This window comes from Apus apus, chromosome 1 (assembly GCF_020740795.1).
Source record: "Apus apus isolate bApuApu2 chromosome 1, bApuApu2.pri.cur, whole genome shotgun sequence".
NCBI lineage: Eukaryota > Metazoa > Chordata > Aves > Apodiformes > Apodidae > Apus > Apus apus.
Window position 1 is genome coordinate 96,905,353 of NC_067282.1, and position 12,226 is coordinate 96,917,578.

The 12,226-nt window shown below is 37.1% G+C and overlaps 1 protein-coding gene across 3 annotated transcripts in view; it reads left to right on the plus strand.

Moving 5' to 3' along the window:
- Positions 1-12,226, plus strand: part of TTC3 (tetratricopeptide repeat domain 3) — a 69,499-nt gene that overhangs the window by 47,565 nt on the left and 9,708 nt on the right. For all 3 annotated transcript variants that reach the window (XM_051608587.1, XM_051608586.1, XM_051608588.1), the window contains 9 exons: positions 528-578; positions 1,761-1,837; positions 2,586-2,738; positions 3,429-4,329; positions 6,188-6,253; positions 6,987-7,136; positions 8,380-8,519; positions 9,907-9,975; positions 10,687-10,783. In XM_051608587.1, coding sequence (XP_051464547.1) covers positions 528-578; positions 1,761-1,837; positions 2,586-2,738; positions 3,429-4,329; positions 6,188-6,253; positions 6,987-7,136; positions 8,380-8,519; positions 9,907-9,975; positions 10,687-10,783 — 1,704 coding nt within the window. The remainder of the gene's footprint in view (positions 1-527; positions 579-1,760; positions 1,838-2,585; positions 2,739-3,428; positions 4,330-6,187; positions 6,254-6,986; positions 7,137-8,379; positions 8,520-9,906; positions 9,976-10,686; positions 10,784-12,226) is intronic.

Below are 12,226 nucleotides of genomic sequence, written 5' to 3' on the forward strand. Positions count from 1 at the left end.
TTCAGTGTTACCTATATCCTAAAATATAAAAAACCAAACCTGTAAGTTGCTGTTGTTAAAGTTATGTTAACCTATAATCACAGCCCTATTAAAAGGGGAGATGCATTTTTTTAGTTCCTGTGTCATTGCATATCTGAGAAAATTGTCATGACCAGAACATCTGACAGTTCTCTTTGCTTGTTATTTCCTATACAAAACTGTGTTGTGTGGGATGTTGCAGTTGCTTAAATATGCAGATTCAGCTATGATTAGTAAACATCTGATATATTAAAATAATAGAATATTCTGTTAGAAAATCAAGTGTTCTATGTGTGTAAAGAGGAAGATTATAAAAAGGAACAAAACGGATCATGTCTTGTGATGCTCTGTTTGTGTTTTCCAACTGAGGATGGAGTGGAGAGGGGAAAGATTGCATGGTCAAACCAGAATGAGAATTCTAGTATGAAACTTTTAAATTTACATAGTGGCTTTGGAAATGAATCATAATTTTATTCTAATTAAAATACAAACACTTTTTTCTGTTTCAGACTAATGGTATCAAAAACAAGAACAGGAAGAAGACCTCAAAAGACTCTAAGGTCAGTAACTTCTTAGCTGCTTACTACAAATGGGGTTTTTTTTAGAATTGCTGGCATTCAAGCATATAGAGGCTCTTTTCCTCAATATCTTGTGGAGGCTCATTCTCGAAGTAGTTTTTCCTGAAGTAAAAGAGTGTAAAAGAATGCTCTTAAGACTCAGTATAGGTTTTTTGTTACAAAATGAATTTCACAGTATAAAAAGTATTCTTAAACTTGAAAAAAAAGTCGTTCTTTAATAACTTTGGTTCTCACTGGATAGAAATATATTTGGTCTATCCACCGTCTTCATTCTGAATTACTATTTTGATCTTAATTTACAACATGGGAAAATGAAAAAACAACAGCTGTGAATAGAGTACACTGACTGCACTATGTAATTAATACTTTATGCTCCATTTTTTTCTGCACTGACAGATAACAAATTTGTAGAAGAGCACTTTACAGTAATTTTTAGATAGAAAAATGAGTTATTACATCTCATGAAATAGATCTGAAATTATTATTTTAATGGTTCTGATTATTTTTGTGCTTGTGTCAGTGATTGAAGATGCAAGTGTTCCATTTATTGCTGCAGAAAGTGTTATTAGCTGTTCAGTATCTTATGTTTTGCTAGGAATAATATCCTACCTGAAATTTATACTGTCCTTTATCCTGTTATTCGAGGGTTTTGCTTTACTGAAAGCTTCAGATACAATCTTCTTTGTTTCTTCCACGCTCCTACTTTTTATAATTTAACTAGAATTTCAAGCTTAAACTTAAGACTTTTTGTATTTTCATCAGTCAGGATTTCCTTTTTCTGACTTAGATGCATTTATACAAGTTATTTATTATTCCAAAGTTATTAGATAATAAAAATTAGAAGACAGCTAAAACATTTGTAATGGTGAAGGTAAGAATAACACGTGTCATATTAAAACCATGTGGAACAAGGGATAATGCAGACTTGGTAGTAAAAAGCTTGAAGACTCTCAAATGTAAAGGAGGAGGTTCCTAGAAAGTCAGTTCATGTGCAACCCAGTGGAAAGAAGTTATGCAAACATATTAACGAAGTGAAGCTATAGTGTTGATTTTATTTTTTTTCCAACAAGGTTCAGTGTAAACAAGTTACTCGTAGTCTTTGCAGTGGATCATTTTACATACAGTTTCATGAGATGAAAGAAATAACAATCTGTTTTTAATTAGTCGGTTTTAGTGTTATCCAGTGGAGTTAGTACAGCACCACGAGAAGAGGAGAAGATATTTATAGAAGAAAATACATTGTAAGTACCATCATGCATCTTTGGAGTTAGGTCAATAAAAGCAAAGTGCTTTGCAGGTACTGGAGAAGATAGAGTCTTACAAACACCAAGGCTGGTTTTACTTTGAAGGGTTTTTAATATGAGCTTCTGTAGAGCCATTACTTCTCTGCTTTCAGTACAGGGGTACAGGGCATTAGAATTTTAAAGGTCTTAACAATGTATGAAATAACCAAATGGTTGTGAGGCTGCAGCCCAGTACATCATCTAAGCCAAAAGCTATTCTTTCAAGTAAGATCTTGCTTTGTGTTCTATTTTAATGTAGGAAGAAATTAGTTGACAGATTTTTACATACTCTGTCAGTCACAAGTGAACTTTGCCATCTGCTCCGTATCAGGCAGGTTGTGATGTTGAATTGAGATTGTCTGCAGTGCTTTGCTCAGCATTTGTTGTTAATTGGGAGTCAAACTCTTGTATCCTGAGCCCTGTTTTGTTCTTGCTTATGGATGTGAAGCTGCTTATGGATGTGAAGAACTAGGTCTTATTAGCTAGTGGCAGGTCAGTTAGTTGAGTTTAGCAGCTAAGTATTTCGAGAATCGTGTTTATTTTGCTTCTTAGAAAAAAGTTTGCTATTAGGGTATATTTTTAGCACTGTGTACTATTTTCAGTATATGTGAAAACTATAATTATTTTCAGAGACAAGAATAATTGTTCCTAAATACTGTGTATTTGATCTGTATTTATTGTTTTTTTTGGTTTTTTAATGCTATAGAGATTTCACAGATTCTAATGAACCATTTGGAATCCCAGAATATCTTCGAGGACAACTAGATGAATTTGAAGCTCTTTATGACATTTCAAATAGTAACAGTTATCAAAGAGTCTTGGATAATAGCTCAAATCAAACTTCTGAGAGCTTATATGAGTATGTATACATTTCTGTACTTAGCAGTTAAAGGGTTTAATATTACTTAATACAATATGTTATAAAAATGATTAAGTCTAGAATTTGAGTCCTGGTGTCCTGGTGTGTGTAGGCATGTACATAAAGGTATGTGCTAATGCTTTGAAGTAGTTGCATGTTTTTAGTAAGATGTGAACAAAGAAGGGTATTACAGAATTTTTTTTTGCTAGAGCACTCTCTTCATAGACTCTCAGAATGGTTTGGGTTGGAAGGGATCATCTAGTTCCAACCCCCTGCATGGGCAGGGACACCTCCCACTAGACCAGGTTGCTCCAAGCCCCATCCGGCCTGGCCTTGAACACTTCCAGTGAGGGGGCATCCACAGCTCCTCTGGGTAAACTGTTCCAGTGTCTCACAGTGAAGAATTTCTTCCTCATGTCTAACCTACATCTACCCCCTTCCAGTTTAAAGCTGTTCACCCTTGTCCTGTCACTACAAGACCTTTTTAAAAGTCCCTCCCCAGCTTTCCTGTAGGCCCCTTCAGGTTCTGGAAGGCTCATATAAGGGCTCCCTTACAGTCTTCCAAATGATTATGCTTCAGTGTTTCTAGAGTTTCTTTACTTTTAAGTTATTGTGAAAATATAATGCGTAAAATATTATTTTAGAATGACATGAACAAAATTTATTAATAATGACAACTTTTTTTAAAAGGTATTTCTCTCAGATCTTGGAAGAACATGGCCCCATGGAAATTAATAATAAATTACTAATTGGGGAATATGAATATTTCCCTGAAGAAGCTCAAAAGATTGTAGAAAATGAAGGTGGTCTGAAATCTTTTCTTCTGAAATCCTCTCATTTTATTATGGTGGATAATCTTATTGGCTTAAGAAAGCATGCAGTTCTTATTAATGAAAATGCCAGTGGAAATGAGACAGGGGATAATGATGAAAAAAATGATACCATCTGTGATGTGCAAGAAAATTCTTCCCAGAACAAGCTACAGTTAAATCCAAATGCTAAGGAATTCAAACCAGAGTTTTATCCTAAGAAGCCCCATATATCATCATCTACTAAATTAACAGTACCAAGTTACGAGACTCCACAGTATTTGCCTTGCTCTTCTCCTACTTCAAGTACATCCATGCATTCTTTGAGTCGTCAGAATAATGGTAGCATAGATAATAAGTTGACAGACATTTCACTAGAGTGCTTTGATTCTAGAAATCCATATATGCATTGGGCTTCCTGGTTTTATCAACATAAAATAATATTGCCAGTGCCTTCTCAAATGCCTCTTATGTCAAACGTTGCTGAGAAACCTAGTTGTATTTATGCTGATCACATAGTTCATCAGGATAATGATCAATCAGCTATTTCAGACAGAGAATACGTCGCCTGCAGTTTATTTTATCCCCCTGAAATACCAACGTACAAAGACCCGCAGTGCCAACTGGAGAACTTGGATAACAAGTTTTATGAAAAGAATTTGGCTGTTGCAAATGGTAAAAAAGAAGCTGACTGTGGTATACGGGTTATTAAGACAGAAAAAGAAAACAGAGGTACACCTCTATTGAAAAACAGTCCTCATACAAGGATGATAGCTGTTCAGGTAAGAAAGTAAAATGGAAAAGTTATTTGAGAGCTTTTAAGTGTTAAATGACAGCACTGAGCACTCAGAAATGCAGCTCCTTTTTTTGAGTTAATTTCTTTGTGACTTTTACAGAGTTTCAAGAGCAAATATTCAAGTAATACTTCTAGCCACCCACATGTAAGGGGTCTTAAAAGTAGCATTTCGCATTCTCTAGTACTTACCTCCCAAAAAAGGCCACAGGTTGGAAGTTACTGAGGTATTTCTCGGACTGGAAACTCCTCAGAACCTGCAGTTGAACTTGCTGATGCTTTCTACAACTATTCTTATTTTTAGTTTGTAATTCTTTGAAGAGAAGGTCACTGAATTTCATTCTGCCTGAAGTTTTCAGGTTTAAAGGTTCCGAGGATTTAAAGGCTGGAACTGGTACACATCACTTTTAACTTCACTTAAGAGGTTAAGGAAGGGCCTCTCTCTCTGTTACAATTTTTTCTTTTTGTAATCACTTTGATTTCTTCTGTCACAGTATCTGAGGATTTAGATAATTTCTACATTCTAGGAGTTGCTGCCTGATGCTTCCCTTGCAGTTTTACAGTGGCAGCTCAGCTGTAGGATGAATTCAGGGGCAAATTCCTTCACATACTCCTTTTCCCTTCTGAAATAAAAAAATGGAAGTTTTATCCTACAGGCAGAGAAACCACTGAACCCACAGAACGGGGCAAGACATGCGGCACAACAGAAAAGGGGCTCAAGCATTCATTCTTTAATCCTACCCCGGAGTTAGGTCAGCACACACCATTTGTGAAACCACTCTTAAAATAACAGAGGAAGAGAATGGTCATACCTACAGTTTTTACAGAAAACACTTTGGATTAAGGTTCTAGATTTTAAGATGGATATGACAGCTTGACAGATGCATTTATGATAGATTATCAAACACTCTAGAGTGACTGCTGGGGAGGAGTTCCTCATCTTCATTTACTTTTGTCATTAAGAGAGGAATAGCTGCTTATAGCTGTAAGATAAATAGTCTTTTTGTTATTGCTTCCTACATTAGGAAAATGTCAACCCGTTTTTTTAAACTTTTTTTGTATACAAAACTTTTCTTCACTTTAAATCTTTACTGAGCAGTTGCTGAAAGTTGGTTTCCCATCAGTCTTGGCAGATTAATTTTGTCACTTGGCTGACTGGGCTTTTAAAATGGGGTCTATGTTTGGTTCTTGAACATGTGCAATGAAGAACTAACAGAAGAGGCAGCAGTTTTTAATTTAGTGAATTCTGATCAGCAGAGACCAAATAAGCAAGGTGTTTAATATTATCTGACTATGATTTTTAATAGCCTGTTAAACAACAGCAGGAGCATCAACTTGATTTTTAGTATGTTGCATGATTAGATTTTAAATCAGTTGTTTCACTAACTCCCTGATGGGTAGTATTAGAGGAAAACAACCAGGGACTGAGGGTCCTTGAGTCTGGTCCCTTCTAAGTAGAGACACTTAGGGAGTAGATCATGAGTTTAGGAGGAGACATAAAACACAGTTCCTCAGTGAGCTGTCAGACAAAGTTTTTGCAAGTATTAAGTTTTCAGACATTCGTGACACAGTTGTGTTTACAGACTCTTGAGAACTGTTCTCCGTATAAACGTTTCATGGTCAATTAAACTACAGAAAAGGTCATGACAAGAAGAAAGTGCTTTCATTATAGATTTCAGAAATACTTGCATAATTTCATTTTACACTGGAGATAGATCTATTTCATAATGTAGTTTGATTTGTAAATTTGTAGGTTAGGTGCAAAAGCTTCAAAACAGTGCTGACCTATAAGTTGCGTGTATAAACTGGAAGACTTTTTAATCAACTAATGCTTCTTTGTATTGTAGGTAAATCGTGAAGTAGTTGATAGGGAAAATAATACCTTACCTTTTCATCCATTTGAAATGCAACAAGTAAGTTATCTGTGTATTTGTTTCTCATTAAGAAGGTTAAAGGAATGCCCAAAAATTCAGTAGTGAAAAGATAAAGGTTCTCTAAAAATGTCATATTTTAACAGATAATTTTTATTTTAGTTTGGGGTTTTTTTTGGTGGTGTGTATGGCTTGTGGTGTTTGTGGTTTTGTTAGTTTTGTTTTGTTTGTTTGGGGTTTTTGTTTGTTTTGTTTGGGTTTGTTGTTTTGGGGGATTTTGGGGTTCTTCCCCCTGTTTCTTGTTGTTCTGTAATGTTCTTGAAAACTTCACATAGGCCCACAACAGGGAGGTTTTGGAGCTTTGTTCTCTAGCTATTCAGATATTAGAGTACGTTTTAAGGAAATTTAGTATTTCTTTTCCACAAATCTTAAGGTTTGATTTAAATACTCTATTTGGGCTTATAGACAGCTCAGGCTGAGGTTAATAATAATCTAGATAAAAGTGAGAAAACATGGCCTTTGAACTGATCATATTCCATTCATGGTCAGACAGGAATGTTTCTTTCCTGAGCTGGGTTGAAGATGTTGTACAGCTTTCTCTTAAACACCCCCTCAAACCAACTAACAAAATAACCAAAACCCCCCCAACCACTCTAAAAATTTTGAATCTCAGCTGACAGAAGACTGTTCCTTTTAGATGTCGTGTTTGCTGCCTTGTGGTAACAGACAAGACTGTTTGATTGGTTTTTTTTTAATATGTAACTTTTATTTTCAGGGAGATATTCTACGTATGGAAAAAGAGCATCACGTGTTAAAAGAACAGCTTAAAGAAGCACAGGAAAAATATGAACAGTTACAAAGTCGAAGCTCAGAGGAAATCAGTGTTTTAAAAGAGCTCCTAAAAAAAAGTGTTGAAGAGACTGAGGTAATGCTTGTATCCATGCAACAGTGACTCGCAAGAGTGGTTGTAATTGATCAATAGTTTTTTCTGAAACTTGACTGGTAGCCTTATTGCTGTGAAGTCTGACTCGGCAAACCTCGCAATCTTTGTGTGTCGTCTTCCTGTGAACTGACTGGAACGCAAAGGGTATTGGTTGCCTCCATCTAGTGGATGGGATCGATAGAATTGATTTTAGTTCAACCTAGGAACAACAAAACACCACACTGCTGATCCTTTCTTTCTTGATTTGTTGGGTTTGCTAATAGGCTTTATTTCCTTGAAAATGTCTGGGAGCAGGAGGAGTAGTTCCAAAACAACACTGTCAGCCTATTATGACTTCGACTGGATTAATTTTATAGTTAAAGCTGTAGATGCTAAAGACTACACATTTTTCTACATGAGAAGGAATTTTTCCATGAAAAAGAGACCAAAACCATCTGTCCCTGTGCCTTCTCTTTAATCTTTAGTATGATTGGACCTGTCATTCATATTTGGTTTAATATATTTCTTTTTCCTTTTAATGGTGTGTTGGATTACACTCATGCACTGCAGCTTGGGAACTCCCGAGTTCTAGCTTTACCTCTGGCTGTGAGTAGCCTGGCAAACTTTCCTGTAAGGGATGATAGAGTCTTGCATCTTTTTTTCTATGTGAATATTTGGTTAAAATGTGAGCTGAAAAAGTTTTTGGCTGAACTCATGGTTATACATAAGATGGATGAACTTGTCCATGGGCATTGTAGGAACTTCTTAAAAAATACTTTTTTATATTTCCCAATGATGCATTGATGCTACTCTGATTTTTTTAGCAGTTATGGCAGCCATAAAATTCAGTGCTGTCTTGCTGCTATAAATTTCAATTTCCCAGTTCTTAGTACTGATACAACAGTATCAATACTGATTTTGAGCTGGATTTCAGTTGGATTTTACTATGGATTTGTATTTGACGTGATGGAACTGGGTTTCTTCTTTTAGCTGACAGCAAGACAGGGTTGCAAGTATTCTGAAGCTAACTGTGTAAATAAGGTGTGCAGATCATTACAGGAAAGCATTTGTGAGTAGGTTGCCTATGCTAAACAGCTGAACTAAGACTAATTTAAGCACTAGTAAAGCTCTGTTACTGTAATTTTCACTAGCTTAGTTTTTGATCATGTGTGATTAATCTGCTTGAACTTGCATTTGAATAAAATGGTACTTCCAGAAATAATGTTTTCTTATTTTCTGCTTTTAGGTATCAAAGAATGAACTGGATTGGTTTAATCAAGACTTAGAAATACAAGTGAAAAAATGGCAACAGGAGAAAAAAGAAAATCAAGAGAACTTAAAAGCCCTAAGGAACACAGTTAAAAAGCATACAGATACCAATGATAGGTACTAAATTTAATTGCAGATTTACATTACTTTCCCCTTGTTTCGTTGTGGGGTTGTTTTTAAAGCAGGAGTAAGTAGTTAGTTCTGATCAACTATGATAAGTTTCAGTATCTGTTGATTCCATGATGCATGCAGAGTGAAAACTCAAAACTTGTTGCCCTTATTATGTCATTCTGAAATAAGCTGAAGGCAATTCTTGGATTAAAGCCACTCTTATTAGGATCTACCTAAGACTTTATTTAACCTAATTAACAAATACTAGTCCTCCATCATTTAAGATCTTCCCATGTTTCCCTGAATCCTTTAGATCTGCTCTGCTTTCTTTCTCACTGTGCTTCTTCTTGACTTACCATTGCTTCCTCAGCATTATGATTAGCTTTAATTTTTCATTTCGCTTTTCATTTTTCCTTGTTCTGTTGTATAATCAACTCAACCAACCTGTGGTCTGCAGCTGTTTTTCTGACCCACTTACTGTCTGTTCTGGCACATAGCCTATCTGGAGGTCATCAAAGGATGCATGTTTCTTTCTTCACTAGTCCTGTCACTCATTTCTCAGATTCAAGTAAAACTGCAGGAGACACATAACTGCATGTGTCTGTGGCTTTTTTTTTTTTTTTAAATCCACCATTAACCCTAGAAATCTGCAGGGCTTTCCATGGAAATTAAATCAATAATTCCAATGGATGAATCCTGATCATGACACCATGTGCAGCAAACCCAGCTGTTCCATTGGCAATGAGCTCTCCTGGTTATGGAGGAACAAGCACCAACACCACAGCCAACAAACATCCATGAGATCACATCCCTGATGTACTGAAAAATAAATTGTGTGTTAGTTTGATGAAGTGTTAGCAGTAGCTTTTCCCAGAACATTCTAAAGACTCAAGAAATCTTTAACCAACCTAATAATTGGCTGTGTAACCTGCTAGATGTTTTATTACAGTAACAGGCTAAAAGAGGTACATGTCTGCCTTAGTGTGTTGAGTTTTTGCAAGTTACAGGTAAACATTTAAAAATAGGTTCTAGATGAATAATTAAATTGACTTTCTTAGCATGTTTCTTACCAGATTTGACAGTTCCTATTGTATCTTGAATGTTCTTTCTGCTTATAGACCTGAGAAGGCTTCTGTCCTTGAATGCTGTTCTATTATCTTTAGTCTGAGTCGGCTGGGCTAAGTGTCTCTTGAAAAAAGCATTGGTCTGCTTTTCTATTAGTTGCTGCTTAATTAGGGATACATTTAAATGCCCTTAATAGTATTAAACAGCATATAAAACCTATAGATTGTCATTGGTGCATAGTTGTCACTATGGTTATGGAGGAATGTGTCATGTATTTGCTAATGAATGTTTTTCAGAACAAGCTTAAAAATATGTTTGATTACTCTAGGTACTCGAAGACCATTGATGAGAAGAAGAAGCAGTATAACGTGTGCTTAAACGAATTTCTTGAGACCAGGTAAAAGTCTTGTACCTTTCAGCAACATGAAATTTTTTACTGGCTTGTCATTATTGCAGTTGTCTGCTTCACTCTGGGTGAAAACTTAGGAGAGTAAGCACTTTAACCTGTATCTCTTAATCTCAGTTTGCTTTTACCTAAGTAAATATTATTTTATTTTAGATATTGGAATAATAGAAGTCTGTCTTTTCAAAATACTCTCCTAAATTTCCCTTGATTATATACTTGATTAGATACTACAGAACACATGCTAGAAGTTGGATGTGGTAGAGACATACTGAAATGTTGGGTGTGGCCTGAGTTGTCACACACATACCCTTCTGAAAGTACGTAAGGTTACCTACACACTTTCTGAAAGTTACTCATTTGCACATTGTCTAAAGTCAAGGTTTCATTTATAAGATACGTTCTTCATAGATGTGATCAGGGTCAGAACAATAATAGTTGCATGACTACAGTAGTCAAACTCCTGTAAGCTTTTTAGGTTGCACAGTGAATTGTGCTTAAGACATTCCAAGGTCATGTCCATGGAACCGGCAGTATGGCTAAAAGAGCATGAAGCTATACCTGAAGGCACAAGCTATGCAGCCTAAGTGGAGTTGTGTGCTTCTGGAGAGAAGTAGTAGCTGTAGAAAACCTCTAAAATGCCAAAATTTTTAAATGCTACTCGGAAAATGTTGCTCAAACATTTAACTTCTTTTTATTTCACAGTAATAAATTTGCTAATGATAAAGTAAAATTGGAAGAGTTTATAAAAAAGAGTGAAGATGACTACCAAGAGTGTGTGAAAAGAGCTGTTGAAGCAGAGGTACGAACAAAAAAAATCTTAAAAGCTTTTGCTAGAGCTTGGATCATTTATGCTGATAGTATGTGGGGAAGATAACTGGTCTTATCTAAGAATTTCCTTTTTAAATCATAGAATGGGGGTTGGAAGGGACCTCTAGAGATCATCTAGTCCAAACCCCCCCCTTCTCAAGACTAAACAGCCCCAGTTCTCTCTCAGCCTTTCTTCATAGGAGTGATGTTAAAGTCCCTTGATCATCCTTATAGCTCTCCATTGGACTCTCTCCAATAGATTCCTGTCTGTCTTGACTTGGGGAGCCCAAAACTGGATACAGTGTTCCAGGTATGGTCTTACCAGGGCAGAGGGGAAGAAGAACTTCCCTACACCTGCTAGACACACTTTTCTTAATGCACCCCAGGATACCACTGGCCTTCTTGGCCACAAGGGCACATTGCTGTCCCATGGATAGCTTACTGTCTACTAGGACTCCAAGGTTTTTCTCAATGGAGCTGCTTTCCAGCAGGATGAGCCTTAATCCGTGTTGGTGCCTGGTGTTATTCCTCCCCAGATGCAGGACCCTACACTTGCCTTTGTTGAACCTCATTAGGTTCCTCTCTGCCCAGCTCTTCAGACAGTCTAGCTCTCGTTGGATGGCAGCACAGCCTTCTGGCGTGTCAGCCTCTCCTCCCAGTTCCGTATCATCAGTGACCTTGCTGAGGATACACTCTGTCCCCTCATCCAGGTCGTTAAGATATTGAACGAAACTAGACCCAATACTGATCCCTGGAGGACACCACTGGCCACAGACCTCCAGCTTGACTCTGTGCTGCTGATCACAACCCTCTGAGCTCTTGCTGAGCCAGTTTTCAATCCACCTCACAGTCCAGTCATCTATCCCACATTTGAGTTTTCCTATGAGGATGTTATGGGAGACACTATCAAAAGCCTTACTGAAGTCAAGGTATATGAGACATCCCCTGTTCTCCTTTCATCTACCCATTTGGTCATGCCTTCATAGTAGGCTATCAGATTACTCAAGCAAGATTTCCCCTTAGTAAATCCATGTTGGTTACTCCTGATAACCTTCTTTTCTTCCATGTGGTTAGAGATGGCCTTCAGAATGAGCTGCTTCATCACCTTTCCAGGGATGGAGGTGAGGCCAACTGGTCTGTAGTTGTTTGGGTCCTCCTTATTGCCCTTTCTGAAGACTAGAGGGACACTGGCTTTCTTCCAGTCCTCAGGTACCTCTCCCACTCTCAATGATTTTACAAAAATGACAGTGGCTCATCAACAACATCAGGCAGCTCTCTCAGCACACGTGGATGCACCCCATCAGGGCCCATGGACTTGAGCATTTTCAGTTTATCCACGCAATCTCTAACCCAGTCTTCACTGACCAGTGGAGAGTCTTCTTCCAGTTTTGCTCCCTTACTTCCAGTGACTGGGGTCCCTGAGGGCTGGTGTTAG